This window comes from Ylistrum balloti, unplaced genomic scaffold (genome assembly GCF_031769215.1).
Source record: "Ylistrum balloti isolate Yb309-2 unplaced genomic scaffold, AGI_CSIRO_Ybal_v1 Utg369676, whole genome shotgun sequence".
Taxonomy (NCBI): domain Eukaryota; kingdom Metazoa; phylum Mollusca; class Bivalvia; order Pectinida; family Pectinidae; genus Ylistrum; species Ylistrum balloti.
Genome location: NW_026781919.1, coordinates 590,945 through 610,047, shown reverse-complemented (window position 1 = coordinate 610,047; position 19,103 = coordinate 590,945). Strand labels below are relative to the sequence as shown.

Here is a 19,103-nt window from a genome sequence, read left to right as displayed (position 1 = left end):
TCACATTTTTTGCCCCTTTTCAACCTTTCTGCTACAGTTCATTCAACCTTTTATGTGCTTGTCATGTTGACAACATTTCTCTAAACATCTCAAGATGAAATAAATTAAATCACAGGAGTATCTATCTACATATACAACAAAAAAAGTACTGAATACCTGTGAAAAAGTCAATATAGGGTTTCAAATATGGACCTGGGTATTTAAAGATAACCTCATTTAATTGACGTACAGAATACTACAGTATTATTATTATATACATCAAAGTAATTTCATTATAACTGGTACAAAAAATGCATAAAATTTGGAAATGAATCGTAAAATGTTAAATCAATATACTTCAAATACAATACAGCTTGATCTCACTGTAATAAATTCTTTAAGAAAAGTCTTTTAAAATTAAAATTTGTCAAGATAAAAAAGCAAAGAGCAATTAATTTTGAAATCTGTAAAATCAAAATCCTATTTAGGAAAACACAAACTGAATGTGATGGCTATTGGGTATTGGTTTAAATATGTAAGTAATATTACATGAATGTGTGTATTTGCATGTAATTTAAAAAAAAGTCTAGACAGGCTTGAATGATGTGAGTGAATGATGAAAACTCAACCCCCCCCCCCTTACCTGTGTGAGGAATAGTTTTGTAATGTTATACATGTTTTTATCAATAAAATGAGGGACTTATGGACAGATGACAGCTGGACAGACAATGCCATATGATAACAGGGTACTTACCTGGTCCTGAGAACTGGGTACAATTGGAGTGATGGTCTGTTGTAGAACTTTAAACTCGTCATCAGACATACTGGTCCAAAGTCGTATGAGGAGGTTGAAAAGGTGTGTCCCACAGTTGAGGGAGTTTGCAGCCATATCTTGTGATTTACTGTTGTCTTCAACGGCATCCGCCAGATGTAACAACTACAGGTGGAAACAGAAATCAGGATAGCAGAAATAACTACAGATATAATAGAAACTAACACAGAACACAGGAAGAAAATAGATGAACATACTGGTAGTGTGATTAATAAGTTAGTAGATTATATTAATCTCCTTTACCTATCTATCATGGCCTATTTCAGTATAAACACTTACAAGAACCCTGGACTTTAAACAGAAATCATTATCACCAATGGTTAACTCTACTCTTTATTCCTTCTAATCAAGTCATCAACAGAAACGAAGTGAGTAGAGGCTCATATAGATATAACCCCCGACCCTTCACCTTTCACTTCCAACCTAAATCTGTTGTTAATTTATTAAGGGGTTCATGAAATATCTTGTACACAAGCAGCTTTTTCTTCAAAAGATGGTCAGCAATGACCTTTGAATTCTGACCTTGACCATCAAAATCTGATCAGGTGTTGACCTTGGTGGGTAATGCTATTGTGTGATTATGTTCTAAATCTGTCCATGTTCAGGATATCTTTTACAAAAGCTTTTACTTTAAAAGTGGTCAAGAGTGACCTTTGACCTTTTCCCTTTACCAATACTCACAAAATTCTAATCAGTGTAGACCCTGGTTGGGTGTTGCTATGGTGTGAATATGAACTTAAGCTGATCATGGGTTCATGAGATATTTTGTACACAAGGTTATCATGTATTCACTCATGCATAGACAAAGTGATAACAGTATACTACTTTATATAAGTATATAATTCAATTCTATACATGTAAGTAGGGTTATCATTCAATTCTATGTGATACCATAAACAAAACCAGGGTTAGGTTAGATGTATTACTGTCTGGTAGCTCTAAAAAGAAGATATTTCTTTTTTTCCTTTATTCAACAATAAAATAGGCCAAGGTTTTTACAACATTAACAATATTATATTCTTTTTTAATTTGTAGTTACCATGAATTTATGTCAACAAAATGATAAACAGATTTAGGTTGACATGGATTATAGTACTTCTGGATTTATGAGCAATATTTATCCATAAAATTCAAAAAAACATTTAGAGGTATAATGCAGTCATTCTGGGTGACAAATCAATTCGTTTATAAGTACTTATATATCTACAATTACAATATTTAAAATCTGATGTTTTTTATCAGTCCCTTGAAACAGCAAGGAAAGTCAGTTTAAATGGCTGCTACCTACCTGTCTGTAGGTTCCTTCTAACAAGGTATCTAGGTTGCCAAGAGGGGCTGGGGTTTTATCTTTGAATCGCGTTAGAAGTCGACGCTGTATTGCACGGAATTGTGACGCTCGTTGAGCCAGCATCTCACTACATCGCTTTGCATTCAGGCGATGCTGGAAAAATAAGTAAACACAACATGTACCTTTGCACAACAAATTTAATTCTTAACAAAATTCAGAGAGAATAAATTAAATCACCTGATCAATTAGGAGTGAAATATGAAACTTACTTGAATTACCAGACCAATGTAATGATAACCTCTTGATAAGCTCTTAACATATACATCAGTCATTCCTTCAATGTTTGATACAGAATAGAAATCTCACTTTTAAAATCAAGTCTTAGATTTAGATACTTTGTAAACATACACAACCTAAACAAAAGGAAAAGAGAAAGAAAAATCTTCACATGAAGGAAAATGGAAGAAAATTTGATAAATTAAATTGTGCATTTAATTTGGTTTCTTAAAATTTGGACTGCACTCTGATGGTTATATGATGTATTTGGTACAGTTATAATGTGCTGTCAATCTATGTCATACTTACCTCAAAATGGCTGTCAATGAGGTCAAAGTATTCCTGTAGGGGGAGCTGTGAGGAGTAGTACATTGAGTAACCACCGACCTTGCCCTTATTAAAGTGGTTGTTAAGGCGACCGACCATCTCCTTGGTAACCAACCATAAGCCTTCAAACTTGTCACACTGTAGTCTGTAGCGCTCTGATGGCAAAAGAAAGATGGAATTCTGTTACACTTAATTTTTATTTGATTGCAATAAATTTTGCATTATTTTGAAAATCTTTTAAATTTGAATAGATCATCGTGTTCATCACTGTAAACAGCATCTTCCAACATCACTGAAATGTTTTAATCTCAGCAACATATTTACATTTTCTGTGAAAGCCATTCCAGTCCCTGAGAGAAATGCACTATAAACTTAAATATCTAATGTGTGGTCATCATAGCATATGGTTATTGTTGGTGACAATAAAATCATTGCTCTTCCACTAGATGAATTACACTGCTAATGAAAAATGATTTATCCTATCTAATAAATCAAGATAGGATCTATATAAGATAAAGACAGGTCATCAGTCTGATTCAATTTGAATAAATTATTCAATGATTCGCTTTTTCCTAATGGAATATTGTTGATGAATGTTAGAACTCTGCCCCTATAACAAGTGAGGGAAATAAGCGACATCTTGGTTGGCATTCGATCTGCTGTAGAATCATATTCATTTCACATATATATGTATGTTGCAAACAGATTGTAAAGTAAATGCTAGTATTGATTTGACTTGTCATGGCTTTTACGGTTGTTATAAAAGACAGATGATAGGTTTTACTGGCGAACACACTATATTGCGAGTAAGATGTTACATTTAATATAACAGATAAAAACAGGCTCTGCTCACAGCAGATTTAAAACAGACTATAAATACATTAAATTGTTATATTTCAACAATTTGTGGACTTCAGAAGGAAAAAAATACTTACGTGAGGTTTTAGAGGCGAGTACTGTAACAATAGGCCCACCATAATACTGGAAGCCTAAAGCAGCTCCCTGTCCCCCTGCATTCTCTCCTGCTAAATCTACAAACAAAATATTCAGAAATGAAATACACAGATCCTTTTTAAATTAAAAATACTGATAAGAGATATAAGTTTCTAGAAGGTTTGGTTTATTTCAAAATTGTCTGGGAAGTTAGAAAGAGGGTTGTATTAAACGGAAAAAAGAATCTCAGAGGTTGTTTGGACAATTCCCACGAATTGAAAACATTTTGTGCTTTAGCTGTGCGTTTGTTTAAATATCAAAATATATCTCAGCAATAGGCAGACTGAAGTGTTGACTTGGAAAGTATCATGGAAGTCAGCCAGATCATTATCAATAAGTACAAATTTTAAATCAGCATGTTTGTTGACCTTTACCTGAGAAAATGTCTAAAAGATTTGCAGGAGGTTTGTTTGAATCTAGAGTAATCTTGTGTTCAGCATTCTTTACTGGTAAAACTGGCTTCACTACTAGTCTGATGGGGAGCTTGACTTTCCCTGTGGCTATTCTTGGTGCTCCTGTAACAAACACATACAGCTGAATGATCTCCTTTGGTTCATATTTTGTCCTCATTTTACTGGATTTGAGTTTGAATTCTGAATATGTTGACAATTTGTTGTTTTCTGTAGAGTTGATTACAGTGTTATATTTTAATCCTTTTCTTTCCGTCTTTTGGAAAAATTGAAGATTTGACGTGCATATAGCCTACCTTTTGATGTCTCCTGAAAAGAACTTCCTTCATACATATTAACGATTGTATAGGCAAACTGTGTAATACTATATATTTTTTCCTGTTGACTCAACAGTCCAAATCAAACCAAATCATGGATTCCTCTTACCTGAAGCACTGATATAATTTGCGGATATTGTCGCCGTTAATGTGGTAGGGAGTCCTTTTCCCTGAACAAAGAATGACACAAAATGTTCCGAGGGTTTATTGGGATCTGAAATTAACAAAAATGAGATTATAACATTGTATTCCTGGCTCATGATTATCATGATGTTATACTCCACTCCTTCGGTCCTAGCTATGGCCCAGTTGTAACATTAATTTAAATACATAATCAAAGATACTGCAATAAATAAAGAAAATAATTCAAAGTTCTCTCTCTATCACTAAGAGTCTTTATTAGAGCAAGAAAAGAAACAATAAAACAGAAAAAACTATAGCTGTCATCCTGGGCCAACTCATACCTATTATGCAGCTAGTACATTGTTGCATCTACAGACGGATGAACGGACAAACAAACAGATGGACAGACAACCTTATTACAGTATACCTTCCTAAATTCACTACAGTGGGGTTTACTTAACTTTCACTGATTTTAAAGTTTCAGTTATTTGAGCCCTGAACTCATGCTTTTTCAGCGGGACTCACTAAAATTTTGAGCATCCATTACATCTCTTTGCAACTTGACTCATCAAACTTTTGGAAATTGTGCTATGGGCTCATCAGAGGAAAGTCTATGAAAATTGCGGTCAGAAATATTCACCTTTACTTCCGTGTTTGTGCTTATGGTATTCTGTGACGTGAAACCAGGCTAACATCTTGTTATATAAATCGAATGATTTTCCAAGAACAACTTACCAACATCTGATACCTCAAATGTCTGGGAATTGGTGGCCAAAGGGAAGTCTACATGTACTACCACTTTTATCTTCTCCAGAAGTAGTCGTGACTTAAGCTGGACCTGTAGTATAAAATATAAAAAATATATGACTACATCATGAGATATGTCATTATAGTTACAGGCATGTTCCTATTTTTGCTCTCAACTCTTCACTACATATTCTTAAGAAGTTCTTTTCTTCACTATCTATGTTATCTAAGTCTGTTCCATAATTTCCCCAATCAATATGCAGTACTTGGGAAGTCAGTGTCAAAAGCAAGCAAACATTATCTTGAAAAGGAAAGGCATATGTATATATAGCACAAAAGCAAAAAAATTCTATTTGCCTACCCTGATTTTTTTCAGGCAGAAATTGGAAGATTACTACGGTCTTTGTTCCAATGTTTGTACATAACCTTAAAAATATCTGGAATGACTGCTTGGTGTCTTAAAAAAAATTAATTAAAGGACAACTAAAATTATTAAACATTTCTAAAACTAGTGTGTAACCCTGAATACAAATAACACTTACTCTAACTGTGATAGATGGTACTCCTTCAGCATCATCATATTCCATACCTGTGGCAACCTGCAAAACACAATAGGATCTTAAGGACATTCTCCGTAGCAGAAATAAGTTACAGTACACAATAGGGCCTTAAGGACATTCTCTACAGCAGAAATAACTTACAAAACACAATAGGGTCTTAAGGACATTCTCCATAGCAGAAATAACTTACAAAACACAATAGGGTCTTAAGGACATTCTCTACAGCAGAAATAACTTACAAAACACAATAGGGTCTTAAGGACATTCTCCATAGCAGAAATAACTTACAAAACACAATAGGGTCTTAAGGACATTCTCTACAGCAGAAATAACTTACAAAACACAATAGAGTTAATATATATCTTCTCTATACCACCGATAGATAAAAATATTCTATAAATTTTATAAATTTTCACCAGTAAATTTTATTGATGAGGAATTTGTTTATATTCAGATGGGAAAATGTACCACTTTGGGGATACAACTCTTTTCTGTAGTAAATTTTGTCCAGATTGATCTAGGAGTTTTACAGACTAAAACAATCCTAGAATGAATTACAGGTATTTTGATGGTAGTAACTTACTGATATCTCGTCTAGACTAGAGTTGACCTGACATGAAATTGTGAGGTCATCTTCTTGCTTAACATTTGGCACAATCACTGCAACACAAAATAATTCATTCTATTAGTGCCATGGAGAATATTATAGTAGTAAAATATTGAAATACAAATAATTCATTAAACGTAAAAACCACACAAACTTAATTTTCTAACCCTTAAATTAAAACAAAAGAATGTAAGAGGATCTCTGTATAGACAAATTATACAGATAATTGTTTATCAACACTTAAATCACCTATCAACCCTGAATTCAAGAACCTTCATCAAAACCTTTTTTCTTTAATTTGCAAAACTTATTTCTGTTTTGTTCTTTGATACCATACTATGCAGATTTTTTTTATAACTTCACTTACAACAAAGGGCATCTATATCAATTTTTTTCAGCAAACATGTCAAACCGCCATAAATCTTACACTAAAATTTGCTTAATATTTTTACCCGATTTGTTTGCAAGTTGTTTGATTTTTCTCTGCAGCAGGGCCATTTCTCGGTCCATATCGGGGTAGTTCAGTTCTCGTGCCTCAGTAGTCGGAGGAATAAACAGTGCAGGGTCTGTCCCCAGGTAAGAGCACTCCAATCTTCCGTCATCACTCAGTGTCACAATCACACCTTTCAGGTCTCTGTAACATATTCAAATCTCTAACACATTACTATGACTCTATAACCAAATTCTTCCTGCATTCATCAAAAAATAGGTTTTTAATCAGATAGTCAAAATGCTATACATGAACGATCAGTTTCCTTGATATACACCATAATCCCATATTTTTTTCATAAAGAAACCTTTTGTTGTCTTGACTAAGTATCACAAAAATTAGAATTAACTACTTACAAGTCATGAGTTTAATTTAGATATTAAGCTTCTTCTATCTTTCATAATATCAGGTGTCCATTTATAAATATGTTGATTAGTTTCAGAGAAATGGCGAGGATACTGAGCTTTGGAAGGTTATATAAATTCTGTGTTTCATGTAGGTAAAGTGAACATGTTAAATTTAAAATACTTACGAAAATGTGCCGACACACACTTGTGTTGGTATGTTGTCAAGCTTGGCGGCCCATTTCAGTGTACAGTCCTGGTACACCATTAAGGACTTGGTGTGTGAACCCACCAGATAATTAACACCTCCATCACTGACTGTATACAAACAGAACCATCCATTATGCTAAACCAACCTTATGGCTTATACAATCTACTATCACAATTTTTGTTACAGGACCAATGACAATTGATAATCTGACAATAATTTTTTATTGTGTTGACTTAAAGTACAAGTACAGTCACTCTTGCAAAAAAAAAAAAAAAAAATCAAGCTTGTTGTTATGTGGAAATCATGAAAATTGACAGTCCCAAATGAAGGAGGGTTTAAACCTCAACATACAATTATGTTGAGAACATAAGAAGTATGTTAATTATTTAATCTATGATTATACATAGGCCAGTTAAGTAAAATTTCTTAATCAGAGTGTGTAGAGGACAACTTCATATCAAACTTCTCAAACTATACAAATACTTTTGATATTATTGACAAGTGAAAATATACATCTGGTCTTATTTGCCTCATACTTTTTCAGGAGTCTTTGTGTAAAGCTTTATTTTGTTCCTATTTTGCCCTAGTGTTATTGACTTCGAGTTTGGACTATGATTATGTTAACATGTTGGTATTTCCTTTTTTTTTATTTTTTATTTTTTTTTTGAGTTTAGGATACCACGCAGTCATTTTGTAGCTAAATAGGAGTATCTTCAGTATGCTACATCGTACCTCTGAGTTGAACGGCTCAAAACATTTAATAACATTTAATATCAATTTTCTTATTCATAAAATGATAAATTTAAATGTCCAGGATCCTAACTCTTCAACAAATATTAAGCTTAATTCAGCTTGCCTTGTATAAGTTAAAGCTTACCTGAAGCATAGGGAAGGAAACAACTGGGGTCACACTCCATCTTCTTCATAAATCTAAGTTTACCAGTTTCTGTTAAACAAAATATATTCCTTTCTCCTGAAAAACAAAACACACCTGCATTGTAAAAAACAATATTTGCATTTGATTTTTTGAAATTCCTAACTAAAACTAATATCAAATAAAAAACTCCTTATGGAGAGGGAGAGAACCTACGTCCTAGTTGTCTGGCCGTCGATCGGATCATGAAGAAATCAAAGATGGATACCCAATGGTATTCGATAGAGCCCCATCAAGGAAGGTAAATACTGATGACACGGAAGACAGAGCATCAACATTTGGATTCTGTGGTTTCATTATAAGTTGACATGGTTTGGCTAATTAGGCTAGCCATCATCAGAACAACAGTAAAAATAAAATTAATATTGTTTGTCATGTTTATTGCTGGAACTGATTATAGACTTACCTAAAATTAATATTGTTTGTCATGTTTATTGCTGGAAATGACACTTTAGACATCCCTAAAACTAATATTGTTTGTCATGTATATTGCTGGAACTGACTTTAGACTTACCTAAAACTAATATTGTTTGTCATGTATATTGCTGGAACTGACTATAGACTTACCTAAAACTAATATAGTTTGTGGAGCATTTTGTTGGAATTGTGTCACAAAGATGTCCACTGCCTGTTCACCAATATTAAAACACCAGTCATACTGTAAAAAACAATTTACATGGAAATTATATAAAGTGTTGGAACTCAAAACAAAAATACTTTTAATCTTTAAGAGAACATTGAATTAAAAGATGTTTGAAACAACATAAAACCTGAAAACTGTTGGTGTTGAAAGCTCATTAATATCACATTCCCTGGTAACACTAATATATCTTTACATCTCATACCAAACTACATTGTTAAGATTAGACCTCATACTTAACTGAAACTCTGAAACAGAAATGTAATCACTCCTTGCAGCGAGAGATGCAGTTTCATTGATCACATATCAAAGTGGAATATATTTCTTAAGATATTGCATTTATTCTTAACCTATTAAAATATACAGTTAAGAAAAAGTTACTTGACAGCATAAATTTGAATATGAAAGCAGTGACTGGATAGCTATTTAGAATAAAAACTATTTTACAGTTTTATACACCTATATCTATTACACTACACACTTCAGTTACATGATAATTTAATCAAACTATAGATTTGGTTCTCAAAAATAATGTTTAGTCACTGATATGGACTGAACATGCTTAAATATATTTTGTTGAAATATTTTTTATCAAACTTCATCAAAGCTCAAAATCAGACTTCAAAAACAGCTATTATATCATCTAGAAGTTGAAAGCAACATCAAGTTAAAAAAAAAATTTTTTTCAATAATTGTAGAGTTTTGTACACTTCCAGTTAAGTTTTAAATGGTTTCAAAGGAATTAATTTCTGTTGTCTCCTCATCAAAGATAATAACCCAAGTCTTTGTTTTTTCTATCTGAGAAGAAATCATTCCAATATATTAAAATAGTTGATCACTATGACCTTACACAAAGAGTACTTTTATCAGGAGAGATAGTATAAAGAAATCACTAAGGCATTGGTCATCATGCAATGAAAGAGAAACAGAACATCACATTCTTAGTAATGACATGCTTTATCAATTAAGGGTTGTAGTAAAAAGACCACAGAGACAGAAATACCCACACTTTGAAGAGTTCAGATTGATCTGACAGGCAAGATCTACTACTTATAGTACTGTGTCTATACACTGTTAATCTAGGTAAAATAATTATCTATATTTATATGGTGTAAATAAAAAACAGTCTAGCTAATAAATTAGGTAGGAGTTAGTAAAAGAATGTTATCAAAATTTGATCCCTTATTTGATACTTTCAAAAAAATAAAACAAATTCTTTTTTCAGTAAACAGAAATGCAGTCTTCCATAGCCATTTAAATATTATCATACTAAGACATACTTAAAAGTTTTCATAACACTGTCACCTTTAATTCTTTAAAATTGTTTATTTTACAGATGTTCAGGAATATAAGATTCTATTCATCATGGTTTTACAAAGTCTATATATATGTAAAAACTAACTATGATGATCATTAAATATAAAATCTACCATTAACAATGTATATCTGTAGGTATGTCACTACATTTAAAATCAGTTAATTTTGCTTAGTTCTAAAAAAAAAATATCTTTTGATGTTACTAGGGATCTTGTCCATTACTATGTTCCTTAATTTTCACTTATTAATGATTAGAAAGGTAGCTGTGATCAAATTCATTCATTGCAATTTAGATAGCTACTTAACATGTGTGAACACATGCATGTATATAGATGACTACAGACTTCAATTCACAAGTTATGGATTCTATTTTTCAATGTTGTGGAAAATAATCTTAACAGTAACTTTAACAGCAATGTATACAAAATAAAACTACTTTCAACTTCACCTATGAAAGACAATTTAACAATCAAAAACTTATAATTTAACAAGAAATTATCAACTGTTTTGGTTGTATTCATATAATCAAGATACAATGTACATAAATTTCATTAAATATAAAACAATTCAACTTAAAATCTGCAAAAAATCCACAGTAATAAGCACATGCCTCAACTTCAACATACATCTAGCCAAGCATGTAGGAGCTAGATTAGCTCGATTATATTAATAACAAATGCACATTAAGTATTTTATAAAGGAAAATTAATGCAAAAAGCAGTTACCAGTCATTCCTAAAACAAAATTAGCACAAAGCAGTACAATGCCAAACAGATTAATCTGTATTGTAAAAATACTGAAGTTGTTAAGTCTTCTACACAGGAATACATAAATCTGTTCTGAACCTTTTAACTGATAGATGTAACTACAGATTTAGTCTTAATTGTCAAAATCAGCTTCTAACACAGTGAAGTTTATTTTTGTTTTAATACCATATCTTAATTGATAACATAAATTCTTTAATATCAGCTTCTAATAAATACAAAATATACAATCAGATTTGTCAGTAACCTAATACAATCTGTCCCTATTAAAGTCCAGATTAATAATAGCAGTATTTGATTGAAGACAGCAACACTACACACAAGTAAAATGCTAGCCATTTCAAATATATTTTACAAAATTAGAAAATAGAAAACAGGAGCAACTGCGAAAGCATAATAAAAAAATTATGAAATCACAATTATTTTAGACATTTAAAGATTCAGGTTAATGATATGTAGAACTATAGAACACTACAGACACTACGCAGCATATAATTATGTTCATACCTCACATACAGTTCCCCGGCCAGATACCTTCAAAAAGCCAATTCATCATGCATAACAAAGCTGTCTACTATAACATACTGTCACTTTCAACAATTTCAGTATGTCCCTGCCCATTATATGATAAAGTGAAAGTAATAAAAAAGTGTTCCTGTGAATGGAGGGTCAATCAAATTTTTCCATTAAATATCCCAAATTGTCATGAAATAACACAGGTGCTTGTCCTTAAATGTTTAATAATCATACGCTGAAAGTTATTTACAGCATGTAAATTGAATATTTTTTCTAAATATTAAGACTTTAAACAGAAACCAATGAATCTGTGTTTTCTTTGATATGGAATAGTCACATGCTATTACAAGCTACAATGGGTTTTATCATAACCTCTATTCTACATAACAGCATTCATCATAGTTACAAAATTTTGAACCGGTGAACGCCATCATCAGTATTACGTACCATTAATGTCCAATTACTGAATTCCCATTCTACAAGTTTTAATATTCTTGGACACTGATTAATACAATATATGCATGCAAAAATAACCTGTATCACCAAAGCATGATGCAACTAATTATCATTGATCTTTATATGTTATATAGAGAAGTCATTTGTTGTACGAGGCCCTGTAATCTGTATATGTAACATGGAGAATACAATGCTTGTACATTGAGGCCCTTTAACCTGTATATATGTAACATAGAGAAGTCATTGATTGTACATTGAGGCCCTTTAATCTGTATATGTTACATACAGAAATAGTTGATTGTAACTGGAGGCCCTTTAACCTGTATATGTAACACAGAGAGAAGTTATAGATTGTTTATCGAGGCCCTTTAACCTGTATATGTTACAAAGAGTAGTCATTGATTGAACAGCAAGGCCCTTTAACCTGTATATTTAACTATTCTGAATCAAAGTTTGATAATTTATAACCGTTTCTCTCACATCTGATTAATCAGTGTTTTGGAATATTACAACAATTTGAATAATATGAGCAAAAAACAGTTAAAATGATAAAAATAAGTAATCTGTTTTTAGTCAGAAAGCAATCCAGTGTTCTATTCACCATCAATATCACAGCTGATGTTACTATTTCTAGATAGTCAGAGAAGGTGCCAAGTTTACATAAACTTATCAAGGTATTTAGTTATACAACCAGTGTGTACTCAAAACTATCAAACCAAACAATGATCACATATCATACACAACAGCAATACAGGGGAGGTTTTAGGAAGTGTTTACATGACAAAAGTTTAGTTGTCAAGAGGAAGAGGTAGGACCATGTATTGCATATAAACAACTAATTTAAGATGTCATCATATTCAAGACACAAATACAGTAGACATAAAACTGGTCATTTTCATTTTTACAAACAAGGCATTTATTACTAAATGCAGTTTTAAATAAAAGAAATTCAACTGACTTGAATTTTGCATATTTTGACAATTTGAAAAGAATTCTAACTGGAGAAAAATGAGAATATTTTTTTCAACAAACTGCAAGCACATGAAATTACCTGATAAAATTGATACAGACCAGGTAACATCTACTACAGATATGTTCTGAAGCGATGATAAAAATTACGAGTGATTTCTGATGATACAGTGATGAACCTCTATTGCTATAATGGTAGACTTACATTCACCCGTTTTCCAGACTTCATGCTTTGAGATTCTTCTTTCGTCTTGGAATCTGTTGCCACGGCTAACACCTGATATCTGTAAAAGGTAAAAGCCATTTCTAACTTCATTTAGAAATTGGTACAAAATCTGGTGTTTCGTTAGTCCCCTTCACTATAAAAGGTACACTGTACAAGCCCGAATCTGCAGAAACTTTGTTACAGGTTAAAACAGATGTAGGATGCCTACAAGTCCTAGAAGGACAAAACAGATGTAGCATGCCTAGGAGTCCTAGAAGGACAAAACATAATGTATGATGCCTTCCAGTCCTTGAAGGACAAAACAGCTGTATGATGCCTTCGAGTCCTTGAAGGACAAAACAGGTGTAGGATGCCTACTAGTCCTTGAAGGACAAAACAGGTGTAGGATGCCTACGAGTCCTAGAAGGACTAAACATATGTATGATGCAGTTTAATTCATTAATAGACACTATTGGATATAACTTGTATTAAAGGTGATATTTTCTTGTGATTTTTGTACAATCCTTGGGTATATGAATCCTAAATTAATACACTTCACATCAACAATGTAAAGATCATAAGTATCTCGAGCCAGCAGGATTTTTTGTAAGAAGAATTCATTCATTTCAAACCCTGTGGCTTTGAAAGTAGATTATTGTCACATATTCCTGGCATATCAACTCTTATGACCAAAGGTTTCTTTGGTATGAAACATATCTTGAAAGGGTACAGCAAATTTGATTCCTGACTCCCTGTGACTTAAAACCTTCTCAAGGTTGAGCTAAATCACAGCCAAGTACACTACAGTAACTTGCCAATGACTAAACCTCTATATTGAAAGTTAATTTTGATGTGTAAATTTCAAATTTCAGTATGTCTTTGTGCATATACATGAACTTCTAAATTTTAAAAAGTAAAACAAAACATTATGCAACAATCAACAGTCTAATTGAAGCCCTTTAAAAGAGAAGTCTCCATCTAATCACCAACTGAATAATTATCATTTCTTTAATAAATCATCAGATTGGATATTCTACAAACACATTAAAGATAGTTAGACTGGGAAGTCCATATTTAATCAAGCAATTGACCCTTTTTACATTTTTTGTAACATAAGTGCTGCCATATTTTGCAGAAATTTTCTTAAATGATCTGAGCATAATTCTAGTTTTCTTAAAGTTTAAAATACCAAAGTGTCAGAAGTTAATTCTAGTAAGTATAATAGGATTAAGGTGCTACACAATTATGTGTGTTTGGATACTTACTTGTAACATTCTAACTGCCAGGACGATGAGGCTGTGACAAAACTGTCCAGTTTAGAAATGTATTTGATCGGTCCAGGTAACAGTGCTCCTGGTAGGAACCGACTAAACGAGAAACTTTCCTGCTCAAAAATGGACACTGTTCCATCCATGGATTGCACACATATAAAGTCTTTTCCTAAATTGAAATACAAAATTGAAAGTACAAAATATGTGAAAACAAAAATTGTTATGGTATATATCATACTGCTGTAAAATGGTTTTCTAGAAATCAATTTGTGAAGCAATTCAATCAAAATTCAAATATATTAAATTTTTCAATAAAAATATGAAGTTTTGAGTGATTTGTAGTTCCTTATGATGTCTAAAACAACATTAACAAAGTTAATCAAGTACAATGACCAGCTTGCTAACTACTAAAAGTTTACATTTGAAAGTTCTTTGATAAAAGAATTCATACCTCTCACTGATCCAAACGGACCATAACAGAGATTAAAAGCAGCTCTCTGTAGATTATGCTCATAGGTTTTCTTCAGTTGATACTGACGGCCATGGTCTACAGCCCCTGTCATTACTACAATAAAAAATAAGTTAACATCACATTATCTTATTAGATAACTTTAACATTACACTCAAAATATACAGAGCTTTACACAGGAGAAGATAAACACTCACCATAGTTCAAATTATCCTCTCAATGAGATATCATATCATGGGCTATTTTATGTTCAAGAATTTCAGCGTCAGTGTTATTTATCAATCTCTACCTAACTTCTCGTTTCTTCATTGACGTGTCTAGTCAAATTAATTGATATGAAGTACTTGCAGGATTTTTTTATAGGGCAATAAGCCATCAACTAAGTAACAGAAGTCAAGGTCAGTATTAATTTCAATACATCCTCTAACTACCAAACTTTTGACCCCATTTTACCAGTCATATGCTCCATCGATCAAGATAAAGAAAAGTGCTCAATAGCCAAAAGGCATAAAAATATTACAACCAGTGTTTACAAGGGATAAAACTTCACCTCCAGGAAAGAGCTCATCATGGAGTTTTCCAGGGTAAAAGTGGTGCTTGCCTTGTGAAGCAGAGACTAAATAATTCTGTCAACACCTCCATTTCCCTTCATGGGTGACAAATTGATGCCAATGTAACAGAGGTCAGTTTTCATTTGAATGTCTTTGCTAGGATTCGAACCCAGAACCTCTGACTTATCTACTGAGTTTACCTTCAACTAATAAAGCTCAAGAAAGGTTCTCTCTGGTCAAATGGTATACTGTGCCTTGTATTTACCAGGGAAACATTCTTCTGACCAAGTGGTACATTGGGACTAGTATTTACTAAGGAAAGATTCTTCTTTGTGGTATATTGTGACTAATCATTACAAGCCTAGAGTTTAACATTCTATCGAGTCAAGCGGGACATTGTGACTAGTATAAGTGAGATATTCTCTCTAGTCCGGTTGTATACTAAGGCTAGTACTTACCTGGGCAATATTCATTCTCCTTACCTGAAACACTATACACTGCTAACTTTCTTGAATGTAGAACAGCTAAGTGGAGAAGATCAGATCCCCTATAACATAAAACAATTAGTTGTGTTATTTCCAAATAAACTAGAAAAAACACCTTTACTCAGAATATCAGACACAGCTTATTTCAAACAATTTTGAGGAAATGTCATACTTTCCTAAAACAATATTTATTGAAAAATTAGCCACAGTGAGAAAATATGTGAATGTCAATCAATGTATTTAGAATAACTATCCATAATATCTTCAACAAAAATGATGAAAATTATCAATCAAACCACTTCACAGTGATTTTTAGAACTCTGATATTGAAGTCCTGGACAGTGGGACTTGTATGCACTAAAATTTTGGAAATGGTGTTCAGGACTCCTTTGAAAAAAAATCTGATAAAAATTGCTGCTTTAGTCATAAAAATATTGATTGGATGGATGGACAGAACAGCACAAACACAAGATAAATATTGGTTGGGTATAAGTTTGTGAAGAAAATTGATTAGAAACAAATAATTTTACCAAAAATTGGCCATAAATGTCAAACATACAATAATCCTTATTCAAAACCTCGTCATTAAGACTACTATAAACATTTTATGTAACTTAAACAACTTACGAGGCAAAGACTCCTGCCTCCACTTGTAGAATCGGGTTTGGTAGTGATGACTCGAGCAGAACATCTTCTGGTCGGTAGCCAGACCACCCATCCTCCTGTTTGGTGGGACGTGGATTATATACTCGCAAGATTCCCTGATAACTTCCTGTGATGATTTTGTCTGGAAAATATCAAAGATGTTATACAAATCTGTCCCGGCTATATGATGTTTTAAACAACAAGACAGTTATATAACAATCTGTGAAAAGACAAAACTTCCCTGGGGGTATGTCCTAGGTGACAAACATGTTAAAATATCTATGGATATGTTATGAAAAAGATATCATCTGTTAAGTAGTTACAAGGTATATTAAAGGGATATCACAGTAAAAACATTATTTATGTTATTGATCATACATGTTTTATATATTTCCAGTTTCATTTCTATGCTATCCTGAGATTCACAATTGATCTCTAATGTCCAGCTTGACCACTTCTTTGGTTCGGGAAACACCTCTCAAATTTAGTGCTGATAAGGTAATGTAATAGTTTTGGAAATAAGGCAGTTCATTTTGTGAACACATCCACATGACTGCGAGCAGAAAGGACAGCGACAGTAGTGACACAGTAACCTGAATTTTGTTATGAATATGGAAAATGTTATTTGATAACTCTAAGTCAATATTACAAAATAAGTGACACTAATCGCCAACATTGTCACCATCGTTCAGGCGGCAAGCCATTTTCACTTACAGGTGACAGTGTTTTGAGCCCAAGTGTTATCATATATGATGCAAAAATTTACATATCCAGACTATTGATCAACAGATAAGGATTTCCTTATACTATAATTATCAATAAATCTCCTTAAAAAAAACCATGACATTGTTCATAAGGCCATACATTTGATATATACATATACAATAATAAAACGAATCAGTAAAAAAAAAATAGCTTTGATGTGACGTCGCTTTAACTTCTCCACACAAAATTGCATTTACTATACATAGATAAGATACGAAATGTTTTTTTGGAGGAGGAAACAGTTACGTATGCTTTTAATCATCTGACACACTACACTCACCCAGTCCATCAGAACCATTATCAATATTGGCCACACAAAGGCAGCCTGGTCCGAATTCTTCAGCTTCGCCAACAGAAGTTGACCACCAGTCGCGAGCCTTGAACAACGACATTTTTGGTGTGGAATTCTCCTGACAACCGTCTTTTGAAATTCACCTGAAGAAATGATGATATCAATATGAAGTACAAGTCAGTTTTTTTTCTTTAAAAAGCAGACTTAAAAAAAGCAACATCAAAACTGGTTGGATTTCATTCAAATTGTTTGTGATTGACTTAAACACTACCGTGATGAATATCAAATGATGTCACAAGACTGTCTTCATCAGTTACCCATTGGCTCCAGGTTGAAAATTGATTCCATCTACTCTACCTGTGTGTTACCATAAAGTAAATGAAAAAAAAAAAAAAAAACATGAATAAAGCATGTCTCCCATCTGATTAAAATACAGATTGTCATAATACACCTCATTATGAAGACCTGACTGTGGTCGAGAAAGGGGTCATGTTCAGATGACCTTTCAAGCAACCAATCTACTTACGTTGGCAAAAACTTGTCAGAGCCTGTTTCACTTCGGCATTTATCATGGTTGTTATTAAAAATATAACAACTGAATTTTCGGAATCTCAACCATACCAAGGTGGCTGTGTGCATCGCAACCCACTTTGCAACAAAAAGGATGTGTTTATAGGAAAACATATGAGTTTTCTTTGGATTCTCATTGTCTGTTAAAGGAACCACCTCTGAAGAAAATGAAGTGACACTTGTTTCAAATATTTCCAACATTACACTTTTTTCTATTGCTTGTTTCATCACTTCTTCTTTTTCCTCTTTTTGCTAATACTGGTATTTAAGAGATGAGTTTTGATTGACTGAAAATCCAGTTGTATTGTAAGCATTGAGGTCATCTGGACATGACCCCTTACCTCCCATCATGGTTTTTACAGAACACTATGTTTATTAAATCAGATTGAACAAGTCTCCAGCTGAGTATGACTCTTTAAACCGATATTAAGAAGTAAGTCCCATCAGCTGAATGCTATGAACTATATTTATCACAATGTACTGTTTCATCAGCTGAATGCTAGGGACCACACTTAACACAATATACATGTCCCATCTGCCTATTTATTTAGGTTACTAGTGTCACTAATTACTAGAGTGCATCACATGTCATATTCAGAAGTCCCTGTTGTAAAGAAAATCCTGAGAGCAATTAACCATATTGTGAAAGAATGAGTCAATTTAAAAAATAATGTGGATAATCACATGTAAACTTGATAGAAAATGGATAAATGGAGGAATCACTTTAGTTTTGAGGGCCTAAAACTCCCT

The 19,103-nt window shown here is 32.7% G+C and overlaps 1 protein-coding gene across 1 annotated transcript in view; it reads right to left on the bottom strand.

Moving 5' to 3' along the window:
• LOC132563734 (protein PTHB1-like) overlaps positions 1-17,883 on the bottom strand; it is a 45,915-nt gene extending 28,032 nt beyond the window's left edge. The window contains exons 1-19 of the mRNA XM_060228487.1: positions 17,772-17,883; positions 16,709-16,868; positions 16,079-16,143; positions 15,028-15,141; positions 14,571-14,745; positions 13,306-13,384; positions 9,006-9,096; positions 8,382-8,477; positions 7,482-7,611; positions 6,912-7,093; positions 6,436-6,512; positions 5,835-5,891; positions 5,281-5,383; positions 4,532-4,636; positions 4,070-4,210; positions 3,638-3,733; positions 2,685-2,857; positions 2,100-2,252; positions 734-916 (exon numbers count right to left, since the gene is read on the bottom strand). Coding sequence (XP_060084470.1) covers positions 734-916; positions 2,100-2,252; positions 2,685-2,857; positions 3,638-3,733; positions 4,070-4,210; positions 4,532-4,636; positions 5,281-5,383; positions 5,835-5,891; positions 6,436-6,512; positions 6,912-7,093; positions 7,482-7,611; positions 8,382-8,477; positions 9,006-9,096; positions 13,306-13,384; positions 14,571-14,745; positions 15,028-15,141; positions 16,079-16,143; positions 16,709-16,868; positions 17,772-17,883 — 2,292 coding nt within the window. The remainder of the gene's footprint in view (positions 1-733; positions 917-2,099; positions 2,253-2,684; positions 2,858-3,637; positions 3,734-4,069; positions 4,211-4,531; positions 4,637-5,280; positions 5,384-5,834; positions 5,892-6,435; positions 6,513-6,911; positions 7,094-7,481; positions 7,612-8,381; positions 8,478-9,005; positions 9,097-13,305; positions 13,385-14,570; positions 14,746-15,027; positions 15,142-16,078; positions 16,144-16,708; positions 16,869-17,771) is intronic.
• Between the last annotated feature and the right edge of the window lie 1,220 nt (positions 17,884-19,103).